Source organism: Xenopus laevis, chromosome 2L (assembly GCF_017654675.1).
Source record: "Xenopus laevis strain J_2021 chromosome 2L, Xenopus_laevis_v10.1, whole genome shotgun sequence".
Taxonomy (NCBI): domain Eukaryota; kingdom Metazoa; phylum Chordata; class Amphibia; order Anura; family Pipidae; genus Xenopus; species Xenopus laevis.
Window position 1 is genome coordinate 30,064,456 of NC_054373.1, and position 18,083 is coordinate 30,082,538.

At 38.3% G+C, this 18,083-nt stretch overlaps 1 protein-coding gene across 17 annotated transcripts in view; it reads left to right on the plus strand.

Annotated features, from left to right (window-relative positions):
• ncor1.L (nuclear receptor corepressor 1 L homeolog) overlaps positions 1 to 18,083 on the plus strand; it is a 118,277-nt gene that overhangs the window by 36,041 nt on the left and 64,153 nt on the right. For 13 of the 17 annotated variants that reach the window (XM_041581651.1, XM_041581663.1, XM_041581654.1 and 10 more), the window contains exons 7-13: positions 1,273 to 1,329; positions 3,338 to 3,405; positions 4,346 to 4,412; positions 6,588 to 6,760; positions 7,158 to 7,248; positions 11,324 to 11,502; positions 14,478 to 14,532. In XM_041581651.1, the coding sequence (XP_041437585.1) occupies positions 1,273 to 1,329; positions 3,338 to 3,405; positions 4,346 to 4,412; positions 6,588 to 6,760; positions 7,158 to 7,248; positions 11,324 to 11,502; positions 14,478 to 14,532 (690 nt within the window). The remainder of the gene's footprint in view (positions 1 to 1,272; positions 1,330 to 3,337; positions 3,406 to 4,345; positions 4,413 to 6,587; positions 6,761 to 7,157; positions 7,249 to 11,323; positions 11,503 to 14,477; positions 14,533 to 18,083) is intronic. The other 4 variants (XM_041581659.1, XM_041581656.1, XM_018246071.2 and 1 more) reach the window with 1 other exon arrangement.

The window sequence follows — 18,083 nt, forward strand, 5'->3', positions numbered from 1 at the left end:
CTCCATATAAGCAAATAATTCTAATTTATAAAAATGAATTCAGTTTTCTCTAAACACTACCTTGTACTTGGTCCCAAATAAGATATAATTAAAGGAAAACGATACCCCCAAACAATGTAGGTCTCTATAAAAAGATATTGCATAAAACAGCTCATATGCAAAACCTTGCTTCATGTAAATAAACCATTTTCATAATAATATACTTTTCTAGTAGTATGTGCCATTGGGTAATCATAAATAGAAAATTGCCTCACTGTGCACACAAACATACCAAACAAACTATACTTGTTAGGTCACATGAGCCAATTAACAGACAGAGTTCTGTCTTTTGCTTCCACACTTCTTCCTCTTACAATTAGAGCTGCAATATTTCTGGTCAGGTGATCTCTAAGGCAGCACACAGACCATCACAAAATGGTGGCTCAAGGCAAGAGATGTAAAAGGACAATATTTGGTTAAATATATATCGCAGTTTGATAAGATTCTTTAATATGCCACTTAATATAATATAAACTATCTGTTGCTTAAGTATTCATTTTGGGGGTATAGTTTTTCTTTGTTTCTTATTGAAGGCAAAACCATTCTATTGGGTTTAGTTAAAGTTTATAGGATGTATTAATAGACTTAAAATATGGAAATCCAAATTACAGAAAGATCCCTTATCCAGAAAACCCCAGGTCCCAAGTATTCTGGATATCCGGTCCAATACCTGTACAGGTCTTTTCCTTGAAGGGTTGAAGGAGAAAGTAAGTTTCCAATGTTAGCGCCTCTACCTTTAGTTGTGTAGAGCACTGTATTCATGTATTTCATTGGATGCATAGGACACTGGCTACAATAAAGCTGGCCATAGACGCAAAAGATTTCATCATACGAATCGAGGATTCGTACGATTTTCGAACCGTGTGTGGAGGGTCCCGACATTTTTCGTCCGGCGGAGATCGGTCGTTTGGTCAATCGGACAGGTTAGAAAATTTCTGTCGGCTGCCGATAATATCTCTGCGTGTATTGCCGATCGTACAATTTTCAGTGGGAGACTGTCACTAGCTTTGTTGTACAATTGCTGTCAGGGGCAGAACATCGGCTGATCGGTTCTTTAACTACTTTATTTGGTCGGAACGGTAAGACTTTGATCTGAATGGTAAGTGGCAGGTTGGGAGATGGGTCCATTGATTCGTACGATCGGATCTTTGCGTCTGTGGCCAGCTTAAGACTATTTAGCTTTGGGCAGTTTTAAGCGCATACATTTCTATAATGGCTTCTTTTCTTTTTCAGAAAAAAGCAGAGGAAGCACACAAGTTCTTAGAAGGTCTAGGTCCAAAAGTAGAACTGGTAAGTTTGTGGCATTTAATTTACAATGTGCATTATTCTTTTTTTTTTTTTTTTTTAAAAGACAAACACATTATACAGGGTAAGGGTTTTAGTAATGTGGGGCAACATGGCACAGTGCTTTTAACTAACATTTCAACATAAAAATAACCCAATATGATTATTTTGGTGTCAACATTTTTTTATGCTACCTTAGTTACCGTCAAGTACAAGATATTCTGTGTTTATGTCAGAATCATAAGATAAATATTCGCATACCCATAGGAACGATTGTTTTCATTCGTAGCGTTAAATATATTATAGGTTTAGTTTACATTGCTTTGGACAGTGGCACATATAGCATTTTTATGTCATTGCTTTTAAAATAGGAAATCACCTAGATACAGCGAATGTTTTTATTTGCTTCCCACTGTTTCTTAAAGGGATACTGTCATCGGAAAACATGTTTTTTTCAAAACGCATCAGTTAATAGTGCTACTCCAGCAGAATTCTGCACTGAAATCCATTTATCAAAAGAGCAAACAGATTTTTTTATATTAAATTTTGAAATCTAAAATGGGGCTGGACATTTTGTCATTTTCCCAGCTGCCCCTGGTCATGTGACTTGTGCCTGCACTTTAGGAGAGAAATGCTTTCTGGCAGGCTGCTGTTTTTCCTTCTCAATGTAACTGAATGTGTCTCAGTGAGACATTGGTTTTTACTATTGAGTGCTGTTCTTAGATCTACCAGGCAGATGTTATCTTGTGTTAGGGAGCTGCTATCTGGTAACCTTCCCATTGTTCTTTTGTTTGGCTGCTGGGGGGGGGGAAAGGGAGGGGGGTGATATCACTCCAACTTGCAGTACAGCAGTAAAGAGTGATTGAAGTTTATCAGAGCACAAGTCACATGACCAGGGGCCGCTGGGAAATTGACAATATGTCTAGCTCCATGTCAGATTTCAAAATTGAATATAAAAAAGATCTGTTTGCTCTTTTGATAAATGGATTTCAGTGCAGAATTCTGCTGGAGCAGCACTATTAACTGATTCATTTTGAAAAAAACATGTTTTCCGATGACAGTATCCCTTTAACATTAGACATGGATAATGTGAAGTGCTACAGACACGTCATAGCCTTAATGGGGTCATTGTTGGCTCTGATTTACATGTGAAAAAATACGGCAAAAAAAAGGCTCCTGCATTTCCTTAAACATTTCTTTAATATTTTTTCTTTGAGCAAAAAAGGCAGAAGCTGTTTAGACTAAGTTAGTAAATTGTATGAATGACATTATTTGTACTATTATTTGCATTACATTAAGTGCCACTTAAAGAAGAAGGAAAGCTACTGTAGCTATTTATTGCCAATAGATTAGCCACAATAGTAGAAGCTATAACACTATATTTATTCTGCAGAATGCTTTACCATACAGCTCTAGAAGCTCTCTCTGTTTGTTTAGGATAGCAGCTGCCATATTAGCTTGGTGTGACATCACTTCCTGTCTGAGTCTCTCCCTGCTCACTCATAGCTCTTTTCTTAGATTACAGCAGAAAGGGTAGGAGGAAGGGGGGAAAGGAAGGGTGTGAGAGAGGAGCAAACTGAGCATGCTCAAGCCCTAGCCCTGGAGTTTTATTCTGAAAACAGGAAGTCTGATACAGAATCCCATGTGTACACAATAGAAGAAAAGAAATGCTGTGTATCTTTTGACAGAGGACTCCGTTAATTAATTTGAGTGTTTACTGGTTTATTTATGTGTACATTTATGATAAAGCTTACTTACCGTAATTGTATTCTTTACTTCTCCTTTAAGGTCTATTTTGCTTTTATAACAGTCTAGCTGACCGAGAACTGTCAGTATTCTGTGCATTGTAATGCAGAGGAGATTACCATTTTTTATGTACATTTGGAACCATAACTGTTGAGTAAAAAGTGTCATCTCGAAATATTAGTCATCGGCCATAGCCCAGTTTGTACTTGTGAAATGACTACAATGCTACTATGAATGAAGATTGCTAGCATTAGCAAGTAAAGTGCAGTCGTTTCTTTTGCAGCCTCTTTATAACCAGCCCTCAGACACAAAAGTTTATCATGAAAACATCAAGACGTAAGTATACTGGTCTCCACCCAGTTTTATGAAACCATAATCTTAACTGGGTTTAGTGCTTGCAGGTAGAGTGTGTTCAATAGCTTCTGTAATACTCTGAGCCAATTAGTATTCCTTATAGGTATAATTAGCAGTATAAAAGGTGAGAGGAGCTGGTTTCTGAAACCGTTGAATAAATAATGTTGCATGATTTCCAAAACCCAGTAAAGCTCTTTTTGCTTCTGCAGCTGAAGGTCTGCATTGCAGATGCTTTCCACCGAATCAACTGAAGACTAAAGTACTTTGAACACATCCCCATCCATGCTTTGTTTAGTAAATAATATTAATTAGCCATAGCCATGTTACTGATGATCCAGCATCTCTAGCAAATGAGTCCCTTAAGCTTCCGGTGCAGCACATTTCTAATATAAGGACTGCTGACTAACTGGTTTTTAAGGATAAACCATATAAAGACAATGATTAATCCTGAACTAAATCAAAATACTTAACACTGGTTATTCCACTGACATCCATATAGATTAGACACATGCAAACTTTGCAGTTCAGCAAGCACAAAACAATAGTTCTTTCTCTCTTCACTGGGAAATTGTCTTTTGACTGAATGAAGCATAATCATATAGTGGTTTATACTTTTTTTTTTATACAGATTCATTTACTAAATTAAATGCACTATAACTGAATGAAATGTGTGAATGTTGTCAAAAAGGGCTTTTATTGGAACTGTTAAGTATATTATTTTCTGTTATTCTTTGTTTTGTCTTTAATTCATTTAAAATACTAAGACACGAGGTTTATCAAGTCGAATTTTGAATTCAAACTTTTGACTTGAAAATTCAATTTGAGTAACAGTTTAGGGCTATTTAAGTTAAGGAAAATACAGCTATAAGAGAAAATGATCAGTAAAAAGCTCTAGAACAAATGTTTTTTTTTCTTGTCCCAGGAATCAGGTGATGAGGAAAAAGCTTATACTGTTCTTTAAAAGACGAAATCATGCTAGGAAACTAAGGGTAAGTACTGGCTAAATTTATTGTTTTTTTATTTTTTTACAGACTCACAGATGATTGCTGATATTACAAGGAAGACACTAGTCTGCCTCTGACTAACATGGACCATTTTGCCACCGGCCCTTAAGCTTGTGAAGGCATTCAGCCCCTCCCCTTACCTTGTTCCACATTGAAGAGATGGATTCTAGAACTTGAAGTGTCTCTGCTTTTCAGAGAATCTGTTCACGGTCAGCCATAAAAGCCAGATAAACTGAATGTTCCAGAATCCATAACTTCAGCTTGGAACATGACTGTAATGGTTTGCTCTCAAACTGAGGGTTTTGCTATGCCTGGTAAAAGAAAGAAAAGGATATATATATTTGTCAGATACTCTCTATGCATCTTTTTTACATGAACCAAACTGAATGAATTGTTCACCACCCACACCCAAAGATCAATTGGTGCAGTTAGGGTGGTGGCACACGCTCCGATTCAGGGAGATTAGTTGCCGGAAATGCCTTCCTGACTTGTGAGGCAACTTCAGAAAACAAAGCGATCCAAGTGCCATCCCACCGGCGATTTACATTCTAGGCAGGAAGACATAGTTGCACGAAGCAGAGAAGATTTGTCGCTGGGCAACTAATCTCCCCGAATCGGAGCGTGTGCCACCACCTTTAACTGTTGTGTGTGTTTTATTTTAAAGGAAAACTATACCCCCCAAACAATGTAGGTCTCTATTAAAAGATACTGAGTAAAACAGCTCATGTGTAAAACTCTGCTTCATGTAAATAAACCATTATCATAATAATATACTTTTCTAGTAGTATGTGCCATTGGGTAATCATAAATAGAAAATTGCCATTTTAAAAAATAAGGGCCGCCCCCTGAGATCGTAAGATTCACTGTGCACACATACAAACCACATGTAAGGTCACATGAGCCAATTAACAGACAGAGTTCTGCCTTTTGCTTCCTCACTTCTTCCTGTTACAGTTAGTGTTGTAGTATTTCTGGTCAGGTGATCTCTGAGGCAGCACAGATAGAGTCACGAAATGGTGGCTCAAGGCAAGAGATGTAAAAGGGCAATATTTATGTAAATATATATTCCAGTTTGGTAAGATTCTTCAATATGTCATTCAATTTGATATAAACTATCTGTTGCTTAAGTATTCATTTTGGGGGTATAGTTTTCCTTTAAGATAGAGACTTAAGGCTTCAAGTTTAAGTTTCAAATTTAAATCTTGTGGGATCCTTTCCTTTGATGCAAATTCGTCACGATGTACCCAGAGACAGGCACCTCCCCTTTAGATGCAGGACCAATAATAATAGTAAGGCAGGACATTGTTCTCAATTACCTGTCCCGTATTGAGTGGACAGGTAATTACCTGTCTTAATAAATGAATTGGGGATTGGAATCATAGTAATATGTTTTGCACTGAACTGTAGACCTATGAATTTCTAGTTAACTGATTCATTTGGGAAACAAATTAATCAAACACAGTTTTTTTTGTTTATCTACTATAATTAATTGGGGATTGGCTTATTTAGAATTTTTGCACTGCACTTTAGATTAATGAATTCAGAGCCAATAGATGAATATGAAATGAACTAATAGATGCAGAATTAATTAATTATTCTCTAAGTACTGTAAGAAACGGATTGATATTTGAATTAGAATAACCAATTATTTACTATATTAATTAATTGGAATCATTGTACTATTAATTAGAGAAATAAATCCGTTGCATGGAGCAGACCAATCAGGTCTAATACATTGGTGCTGCACAATTTATGAGTTACCAATCTCGTAACCTGTATGTTTGGTCTGATAGGTGGTGTGGAATTAAAGGTTTCTTAATGACTTTTCAAAACTAGTTTTAAGCGAGGTACTTTTCTCCTTTTCTCTCTATAAAAAATTTCTCTTTAATCACCTTACACTGACCTGGGTCAGACCTCTGCTATAACTAAGTGGATAAAAATATAAGTAGGTAATGAAGAGTATTGTTCCTTCTTTTTCTTATATCTATATTGTGCTCTTGAAACAACAGATGAGATCCAGATAATCACAAAAGAATGTCTTTGAAGCCATGACTGTAAATCTGTTGGCTATAAACACTTTTTGTTATAAGGATTTGTTGCTTATATTGATATTCAGAAAGTCATTGAAGTACATAAGCTATTTTTTGGCACTTTTAATAGGAACAGAACATTTGTCAGCGCTATGATCAGCTGATGGAGGCCTGGGAGAAGAAAGTTGACAGGATAGAAAATAATCCTCGAAGAAAAGCGAAGGAGAGCAAAACGAGAGAATATTATGAGAAGCAATTTCCTGAAATCCGGAAGCAGAGAGAGCAGCAAGAGCGTTTTCAAAGGTCATACATTTATATGCATATTTCTTGGATTTTCCTATTTTTTAAAGCATTGCTATCACTATAAATGCTCTGAATTACAGAAAGGCTGTCTCCCATGGTCTCCATTTGATTCAAATACTCAATTTTTAAAAATGATTTCCTTTTTCTCTGTAATAATAAAACAGTACTTGATCCCAGCTAAGATATAATTAATCCTTATTGGAGGCAAAACCAGCCTATTTGGTTTATTTAATGTTTACATGATTTTCTAGTAGACTTAAGGTATGAAGATCCATATTCTAGAAGATCCCTTATCCGTAAAGCCCCAGGTCTCGAGCATGGATAACAGGTCCCATACCTGTATATACATTTTTTTTCCCCAACAACATCAATCACAGCATATTACTTTTTTATTCAGGGTTGGGCAAAGAGGAACTGGAATGTCAGCAACCATAGCCAGGAGTGAGCATGAAATATCTGAAATAATTGACGGCCTTTCAGAACAGGAGGTGAGCTCACAGTTGTGTTTGTTTGATACTGTGTGTATATGAAAAGGGTCCTCTAACTTCTTTACCCGATAGCCACATTCAGATGTGGAAAGTGTTGTAAATCCATAGAAGCATTGGCTTTGATAGCCCCGTGTGGACTGCTGGCCTGTAGAAGGCTCTATTTGACACTAAACTTGATCTTCATACCTGCAAAACTTGCCTCCAACAAGTCATTCAAAAATGAGTGGCCTAAAAGCAAAATCATGGGGGGTTTTGAGCAACATGTTGCTCATGAGTTACTATCTGTATAACAGAATACAAATCGCTGGCCTGTTGCTTTTCTTTCTCCATATACTGAATAAACTTACTTTATTTGGTATTGGTGTTAGTATATTCTCATGTTTTCTATATTATAAGATTGTAAACAAAATGTAATAATATAGTGTTTTGTTTTTTAAATTTGATGTCCCTTCACATGTATTTAGGGCAGTTCAATTTATAGTGATGAAAAAGTTTTTGGTTTTTTTTCCATGTTCCTAAGCACAAAGGGGTCAAGATATTTTTTTATTAATAGATCTTTGAAAAATGAAACGCAGTACTCTTGTATGCTCTAGCAGAACTAGTGTTTCTATCCATTTCTGGGCCCTCTGTCAAATCTGAGGATAACAATTTCATTTGTTTTGTAATTGTCAACATCTGTTTCACTCTGCTTAATCGTACCCAGGAACGTGATAAGGTGATTTTGTATACTCCCCATAAAATCTCTTTCTCTTCAGTTGCTTGGGCAACATTGGGGTATAGCTGGCACCACTAGGAGGTAGGACACAACATGAAGTATAACTGACTCCTTCTCTGCTGGCTATACCCCCCCCCCCCCAGCAGTAAGCAGAGCCTCATCTGTTTTTACCAAAGATCGAATTGAGCTAACTTAACTAAAAAAACTGGAAAAGTAACAATGTAACTAACTTTAACACTAGGGTTGCCACCTTTTCTAAAAACTGTTACCGGCAGGTGGTGGGGCAGGAACAAAAGGCGGCGGTCCATGACACAAAAGGGGACGGAGCCACACATAGTGACATAAAATGGGGCAGAGCCAGAAGTCTGAAAAAAACTGTAAGTTATGAGCAAATTGGGGGCCAAGGGCTTTTTTTAAGTGTATTACAAATTACCGGCAACTACTGGTAAATTTGTAATACAGGCCCGGCCTTGGCAGGTGTTTTACCGGCTAGGCAACTGAAGAGAGAGATTTTATGGGCGAGTATACAAAATCTCCTTTTCTCCATTGTCTGCTTGGGGGACACAGGGACAGTGGGGACATTGCAAAGCTGTCCCCTAAAGAAACAAGGGCAGGAATTTGAGGCCCTATGTGGAAGAAACCACTGCTGCTTACAGAACCTTCCTGCCGAAGCATGTGTCATCTGCCGCAAAATTATCAAAATGGTAGAATTTGGCGAAAGAGTGGATAAAGTCCACGTGGCGGCCTTGCAGAGTTGGTCTGCCAGAGCTTGATTCCTGTATGCCCGGGATGTGCTCATAGTAGAATGGGCCCTCACTCTGACTGGAGGTTTTGTTCCTGGGAAATGTAAGCTCGTTGAAAAATCTGTTTTAACCAGCTAGAAATGGAGGACTTTGTGGCAGGTAAACCTTGTCGTGGACCAGAAGGAAGGACAAACCGTGCATCTGACTTACAGATATCGTGCAGGTAGAACTTTAGAGCTCTGACTTGGTCTAGGGAATGCAGTGCTGCCTCCTTGGGATTGGCCGGAGAAGGGTAGAATGTTGGGATGACTTTTTCCGGGTTCAGGTTAAATTTTGAGACTACTTTAGGCAGAAAGGAAGGCACTCTACGAAGTACTGCCTGGTCATGATGGGAGGTAAGGAAGGGTGACTTGCGAGATAAAGCTTGAAGTTCATAGACTCGTCTGGCTGATGCTATTGCCAGTAGGCTGTTTTTCAAGTGACCCATTGTAGGTTGATCGAGGCCAAGGGTTTGAAGGGTGCGTTTTGCAGCGTCCTTAAGGTCCCATGTAGGTACTGGAGCTCTGAATGGGGGCAAACGTGAGCTACACCTTGTATGAATGTTTTCACTTCTGACAGGAGTGCCAGTCTCTGAAGAAGAGGATTGAAAGGGCTGATATTTGAGACTTGAGTAGCCGAAGGGATAGGCCCATGGCCAGTGAAGGAATTTGAGTAATTTTGCAACTGAAATCACCACTTGGTTTGTTCTGGCAGACACTGAGTGTTGTATTAAATGGCTAGGGAAGGAATTTGAGTAATTTTGCTACTGAAAACACCACATAGTTTAACTAGGGGGTGGAGTGTGTTAACTAGGGGGTGGAGTGTGTTAACTAGGGGGTGGAGTGTGTTAACTAGAATGGTGACGTGGTGGAGGCATCCTGCCCGTCTTATTTTGTGATGGAGGAAAAAAAATTCCCCTGCGAAAGGAGGAATGAGTCTTTGGCTCAGGAAGGAGTATACTCTTGCCCCCTGAAGCTTGGCTGGTGATCTTGTCTAAATCAGGGCCAAAGAGGACCTTCCCTCTAAATGGAAGATAAGTCAAGGGCTTCTTTGATGATAGGTCAGCTGACCAAAGTTTCATCCATAAGGATCTTCATGCTGCTACTGACAGTGCTGATGGAGGTCCCTGGGAGGGTGCTGCTTCCCCTCATGGAGCCTGGTCTACCAAGGGGGGGGGGTAGCATGGCCTGAGGGTTCAGGACTATGATCTATAGACTTGCATTTAACACAAAGAGACTCTTTGTGGCCTGAGGGCAATCTTTTGCGACATTTTGCACATGCCAGGAATTTTATAGTGGGAAGAGTGGCTCATGATCCCTCAGACATGGTAGACAGATACTGCCTGCACACTCTGGTTTAGGCTCTAAGGGAAGTCCGGTACGTGTGCTCTGCTAAGGATAAGTCCGTATGGCTTAGATGGGGGAGTTGTTTGCGTAGCGTTGTCTCCCGGAGCTATACGCAGGTCTTTTTGCCGCCAACACGGGTTATCGGATGTTCCGTGATGTCACAGTGATACTTCGCCAGAGCAAGACGGCGGTGCGCAACGAAGCGGCGAGGAGAATTGGTGCGAGACTTGAAATGCGCCTGTGTTCCTCATGTCTCTCTTGTCTTGCAGCTCTAGTTGCCGTGACCTAGCCCAGCTCTCCTGTACTAGGAGAGGAGAGTGCCTGCACTGCTTTTCCTCACAATTGCGCCACAGAGGTCAGACTGGCAGATCTCTAGAGCCGATAGTGGAGGAAGGGTAAGAGAACCCAGCGGGTCTCTATGGGGCCAATGATGGACATAACCGGGTGGGGGATGTGGAAGTATACTCGCCTTCCCCTAGGTTCAGGCCCCTGCCTGTGTCTCCTGGCAGCCGAGTCTCCTCCTGAGTGGGAAATGGAGAGGTTATTTAGGCTGGTGGTATAAGCAAACGACTATTGACCCCGGCGGACTGGCTCCCACGTTGCAAGATATCATTTTCTGACAACCTAACCAGGGTAGGTGTCCTGAGCATCTAAAGTTGTCAGAATAACTGAACTGTAGCACAGAGACTATTTCAACCTAGCCTCCTGAGGACATAACTAAAAACTGATGAGGCTCCGCCTACTGCTGGGGGGTATAGCCATCGGAGGAGGAGTCCATTTTACTTCATGTTGTGTCCTACCTTCTAGTGGTGCCAGCTATACCCCACTGTCCCTCTGTCCCCCCCAAGCAGATGATGGAGAAAAGACTATATAACCAGAGGCAATGACATTCCCTTTGTTTAAAAAAACAAAAAAGAGAAAATGAGATTGAAAGCTTGTTTATGGTGCTTTACTTTCTCATTCAAATGAACATGAAAGAGTTGCGTGAATTTACAATTTTCTCATGGCTTTGCATAAATAATGGAAATGTAAACTTAAGCAGTCTCTGCACCCTTCCTTTAATAAACAGCTTTTTACGAAGACGTCATGGATGGAAGTATTTATTTTTTCAGGGAGCTTTTAAAAATAAGACATGATCTTAAAGATACTGTCCCAATATGGCTTTGCATGTGTCTGAACAGTACCAGTTGCCAGTCGTATAGCACATGCTGAGGTTTGTTCTTCTTTTACAGAATAACGAAAAGCAGATGCGACAACTCTCAGTCATTCCACCCATGATGTTTGATGCAGAGCAAAGGAGGGTGAAATTTATTAATATGAATGGTTTGATGGAGGATCCCATGAAGGTGTACAAGGATCGGCAGTTCATGAATGTATGGACTGACCACGAGAAGGAGATTTTTAAAGAAAAGTAATTATCTCCAGACTGTTTCTCCTAGCATTATTTATGTTTATTAAAGTCTTTTTACTCATACCTGCACCGTATGATACCAGATTTTGATTAGGGATGCACCGGATCCAGGATTCGGTTCGGGATTTTTCAGCAGGATTTGGCCGAATCCTCGTGCCTGGCCGAATCCTCGTGCCTGGCCGAATCCTAATTTGCATATGCAAATTAGGGTCAGGGAGGGAAATCGCGTGACTTTTTGTCATGAAACAAGGAAGTAAAAAATGTTTTCCCCTTCCCACCCCTAATTTGCATATGCAAATTAGGACTTGGTTCGGTATTTGGCCGAATCTTTTGCGAAGGATTCGCGATTTTGGCCAAATCCAAAATAGTGGATTCGGTACATTTCTAATTTTGATTTTCATGAGTTAAGTGTGAATCTTAAAAAAAAAAAAAAAAAAATGTTAAAAAGGACATTGTCTGTGAAAAGAATATACATTTGAATATTGTTTTTCATTTAGACTGTGCCCTTATCTATATTTTTTTGATATGACTTGCTCATGGTATAGCGAAGTTGGATTGGCTACTTAAGGAACAGTAACACCAAAAAATAAAAGTAAGCTGCTGTGTAGCCACGGGGGCAGACATTCAAGCATAGGATACTCCATAGATAACAGCTAGTGTTATCTGTTATCTGCTGTGTATCCTGTGCCTTTTCTCCTTTTCAGCTTTGAATGGCTGCCCCCATGGCTACACAGCAGCTTGTTTATATAAAATATAGTAGAATTTCTGAAGCAAACACACTAGTTGTACCAGTGCAGGGCAACAATACATTATATTTTCATTACTTTAAAGGGATCCTGTCATCAGAAAACATGTTTTTTTCAAGACGCATCAGTTAATAGTGCTACTTCTGCACTGAAATCCATTTCTCAAAAGAGCAAACAGATTTTTTTATATTCAATTTTGAAATCTGACATGGGGCTAGACATTTTGTCAATTTCTCAGCTGCCCCTGGTCATGTGACTTGTGCCTGCACTTTAGGAGAGAAATGCTTTTTGGCAGGCTGCTGTTTTTCCTTCTCAATGTAACTGAATGTGTCTCAGTGAGACATGGGTTTTTACTTTTAAATGCTGTTCTTAGATCTACCAGGCAGCTGTTATCTTGTGTTAGGGAGCTGTTATCTGGTTACCTGCCCATTGTTCTTTTGTTTGGCTGCTGGGGGGGAAAGGGAGGGGGGGTGATATCACTCCAACTTGCAGTACAGCAGTAAAGAGTGATTGAAGTTTATTAGAGCACAAGTCACATGACTGGGGGCAGCTGGGAAATTGACAATATGTCTACCTGTTATAAACTCGTTTAAATGTCTCAGCAGTCAATAATATAATGCTTGCCCTCTTCTATGCAATCCTCTCACTCCCTCCCCTTTTTCACCATCTAATTGTGTAGCTAGTATATGGCATCAGGTGCCCTGTTCTGGCGCATAAACAAGATTTTGGCCTTAACCAAAGCTTGTCTTAATAACAGTGTCCACAAAATAGTGCATGCCTGCTTGATTTGATTAAAGGAGAAGTAAAGGCTAAAATAAAGTTAGCTTTATCAGAAAGTTCTATATAAATACACCAGTAAACCCTCAAAGTAATGCTGTTCTGAGTCCTCTGTCAAAAGAAAAACAGCATTTCTTTCCTTCAATTGTGTACACATGGGCATCTGTATCCTGATTTCAGCTTAAACCTCCAGGGCTAGGGCTTGAGCATGCTCAGTTTGCTCTTCTCCCCCCCTCCCTTCCCTGCTGTAATCTGAGCCCAGAGCTATGAGTGAGCAGGGAGAGACTCGGGCAGCAAGTGATGTCACAGCAAGCTAATATGGCAGCTGCTATCCTAAAAAAACAGAGAGCTTGTAGAGCTGTTTATTCAGGTATGGTAAAGCATTCTACAGAATAAATATAGTCTTATAGCTTGCACTATTGTGGCTAATCTATTGGCAATAAACTGCTTCGGTAGCTTTCCTTCTCCTTTAACATCCCCAATGCATTGGCTTAGTATTAGAGGAGAAACTTTTGTGCACTCCTTTTTCAGACTTATATTTTTTTTCTTATCAGTCTCTGATTACAAGAAGTTTCAACTCCACTAAGGGTTCCACTGTAGGTTCTAGAACAGAATATAAATTCCATTCTTCAAGAAATACAGCAGTACTTGTCCCACAATGAGCTATAACTTTTTAGTAATACAGGTATGGAACCTTTTATCCAGAATACTCAGGATCTGTGGCTTTCCGGATAATGGATCTTTCTGTTATTTGGATCTTCATACCTTAGTCTACTAGAAAATTATGGAAACATTAAATAAACCTAAAAAGGCTTGTTTTTCTTCCAGTAAGGCATAAATATATCTTAGTTGGGATCAAGTACATGCTAATCTTTTTTTATTACAGAGAAAAAGGTTATGATTTTAAAAAATAATTGGATTATTTGGATAAAATGGATTCTATGGGAGATAGCCATTCCGAAATGCGAAGCTTTCTGGGTAACGGGTTTCCGGATAACAGATCCCATACCCATGCAAGTATCCCTTCTAGGAACCAGTTGGAAAGTTTTAAATTGTGGGACGGCCACCTCTCAGAGTCCCTTTTAAGCAAATTATTCTAATCTTTAAATTTGATTAAAAATGAATTCTATTGAGTTTATTTAATGTTTAAATGCATTTTAGCAGAGTTAACAGTATTAGCAGAGTTAAGGTATGGAAGGATCCCTTATTCAGTAAACCCTGGGTCCCAAGCATTATTTATAATCGATCCTATATCACTTCAGGTTTTATATTTACTTTGAACTTGAAACCAACTGAAAATTGCCCGTAAGGATATATCCAGGAAAGTAAAGTTGCCCATTGTGTGACAGCACTTAAGCTTTGTGCAAATAATTATACTTGTTTTAAAACTGAACTGTACAACATTATACTTTACTACCATGTGGTTTAAAATCTTTTTTCCCCCCCAACTAGATTTGTACAGCACCCTAAAAACTTTGGACTGATCGCCTCGTATCTGGAAAGAAAGGTAGGTTGCTTCTTAACTAAAGCCATTTGTTTATTGAAGTATTGATATTTTTTTCCTGCCAGTCTCTTTTAGGGAAAGGGATATCCAGAAACGAAAGGGGACAAAAAGATATATGTATATAATTAAACCTGAGCACAGTGATTGAGTTTCATTCTGAACCCAAAACAAAAAAAAAATCAGTTTTCAGCGTGGAAATGTATTTACGTGCTGCAATCACCCTTGTGTGTCTCCATGCAGGCCAAGCCAGTGCCTGTTAGTGCAGATTCTTACAGCAATCTATCAGACTTAGAAACAGCCCAGTGTAGATTTAACCTAAATAATTATTATTTTCTCAAGTGGCAAGACAAAAGTAAAAAGCATACTGTGATTGATTGCCCATTTATGCAACTACAAAGGGATAAATTAGGCTTCCATTGATTCTATTCAAAAAGGTACTTGTGTTCCTGAACAATTGGCCATCATAGTGATTCTGCAGATGAACATTTTAAAGCAACCAGATTGGCAAGCCAATCGAAATACATATATATGACCAACAGCCAGCATACATGTGCCTAAGACACATTCATTACATGGATGCTTTGGTCCTGTTAAGGATTTTAAAGGAATTGTTCTGTATAAAAATAAAAACTGGGTAAATGGATAGGCTGTGCAAAATAAAACATTTTTTTAATACTCTCTATAGTTAGTTAGGCAAAAATGTAATGCAAAGGCTGGAGTGATTGGATGTCTAACAGAACAGAACACTACTTCCTGCTTTCAGCTTTCTTGGTTTCCACTGATTGTTACCCTGGTGACCAAGCAGTAACCAATCAATGACTTAAGGGGGGGCACATGGGTCATAACTATTTTGAATCTGAGCTGAAAGCTGAGGATCAATTGCAAACTCGCTGAACAGATATGTCCCATATGGTCCCCCTTCAAGTCACTGACTAACTTAGAGTTAGAGAGCTGAAAAACGGGAAGTTGTGTTCTGGCTATTATGTTAGACATTCAGTCACTTCAGCCTTTATACATTACATTTTTGGCTAAATAACTATAATGGAAACATTTTTTATTTTGCACAGCCTATCTTTTTATCCAGTTTTTTCACTGAACTGTTCCTTTAAGTATCCTGTATATTTGGAATCCCAAATGACCTTACATTTATCGAACCTTTAATCTCATCTGCCACTTAGCCACCATGACCAGATTGTCAACAAAATGCTGTGAGAATAACACATCCTGGATTGATTCAGTTGTTTTGTGTGATTTTAAGTCCTTTCATTTGACTGATGAAATAAAAATGGTCCCAAAACAAAAACCTTTGGCTCACCGCTTGGAAGTTGAATTTGGTTAAAGAATTTAAATTATGAAAACCACTCCCACCTATACATTCCTACAGGCAGCTCTTTGTCAATGCACAGATACCTACCGCCGTCAAGACCAACAAATCTAATGTTTATGCGATCTCTTCACAAACCATTAAAGGAGAACTATCCCAAAAATGAAAAATTTATATAAGCTTAATCATACTGAAAAAACAAACTTTGTAAATACAATCAGTTAAAAATGCTGTATTGTTTCTGAAATAATAATTTATCCTCACTATTCCTCTCTCAGCATCTGTTTCTCTTCATTCTGTCTTCATGCAGCAGTTGGGTGTCAGATTTTCTTTGACAGATCCAATATCTCTTATAGGGGGCTCCCTTTCCTACCAGATGTATTAGAGATAATTTAAATAACTGATTCCACTGCAAACATAACAAAATAACTGCCTTTGGCACAAATTCTGCATATAGAGAGACAGGATTTCTGGTGATTTCAATAAATTGAGCTCTAATACATCTTGAGTGTGAAAAGTAACTTGAATATTTCAGAAATCATTTATTTGATTATATTTAGAAAATGTCTTATTTCGGTATGATGAAGCTTGTATTAAATTTTAATTTTAGCAATAGTTCCCCTTTAAATAACTTTGCCACTACAGATGTCAAACTTACAGGCCTACAATAGCCAGGCAATTGAAATGGCATTCCCTAACTTAAAGGGGAACTATAGCGAAAATGAAAATGTAATATAAGCTTCAGCAAACTAAAATAAGAAGTTTTCTAAAATGATAATCAGAAATTCTGTATCGTTTCTGAAATAATCAAGTTTATATTCACTATCCTCCTCTCAGCATCTGTTTCTCTTCATTCTCTCTTCATGCAGGAGTTAAATGTCAGAAATTCATTAACAGTTAGATCCAATATATCTTATATATATAAATCCTTTTGCCTAGAAGGTGTATCAGAGCTCACTATTAAAATCACCAGACATCTTGTCTCTGTACATGCAGGATTCGTGCAAAAGGCAGTTATTTGAGTTGGCTCTTATTCATATGCTAGGAAAGGGAGCCCTCTATAAGATATATTGGATGGAACTGTTAATGAATATCTGACACCCAACTGCTGCAAAGAAGACAGAATGAAGAGAAACAGACACTGAGAGAGGGATAGTGAATATAAACGTGATTATTTCAGAAACGATGCAGATTATTTAATTGTATTTTCAGTTTCTTATTTCAGTATGATGCTTGTATAAAATTAAAATTTTTGCAATCGTTCCCCTTTAATACTAAAACAACCCCAGCTTTTCTTCCATTACTGCTACATCAAATGAGATTCTGAGAAAATCTTGACCTAGCTGTCTATTCCATTAGTCTAGAACACCTGGATCACTTTAACTTTGTTTAAATATTTTTTTGTAACATATCCTCAGCCACTAACAATTTGTTTGGGCTAAGTCTTTTGTACTACATAATTAATCCTACAATACTGGCTCCTCCGTTGTATATACAAATGAAAATCATTAAGGATGTTTGCTTTTCCACAGCCCCCTGTAACAAAAATATTTCCATTTTTAATGAACCAACACTGTCAACTCGTATTATTTCGCTTTTGATATACTTAAAATAAATTTTTTGTGGTCGGTCTTTGCAAATGGAGCAATCAGTCCCTTGTTTCTTGTTTTAGCTTCTTGATTTCTGCTTTATAGCACATGTAAAATGTATGTCCTAATAGTCTGTCTTTCCACTCTGTCTGATTTTTTTTTTTAGCAGATTCTTTTTATTGGTTACATTTTCAAAGTTACAAAAAAAAATAAGAAAAGTTAGGAAGAAGAAGAAAAAGAAGAAAGGAAATAGATAAAGTTAGCAGGAGTGGGCACTCCATTTAGTTATATCCTAGGAGGTATTCCATTTGGTATACATCCCACACTTGGACATTATTATACATCTGACAACCATTTGTCCCAGATTTCTCCAAATTTGCCTGGACAGCCTTGTGCAATATATGTCTGATTTAAATGTTTCCTTCCTATAAAATGAAACTTACAGCTACAAAGTTTTATTGTCAACACTTTATTAATTCAGACCTGTGAAGGTTTAATGTTATTTAGGTTTAAAATCAAGTGCAGCTTTAGCCGAGTCTGGTATTTTTTTGTGTTCCCAGAATATACACCATTCTGATGCAGATCCCTGGAAAATGTCAAATCAGGGTTGCACTGTTCTGTACGTAATTTTTCCCTTTGTT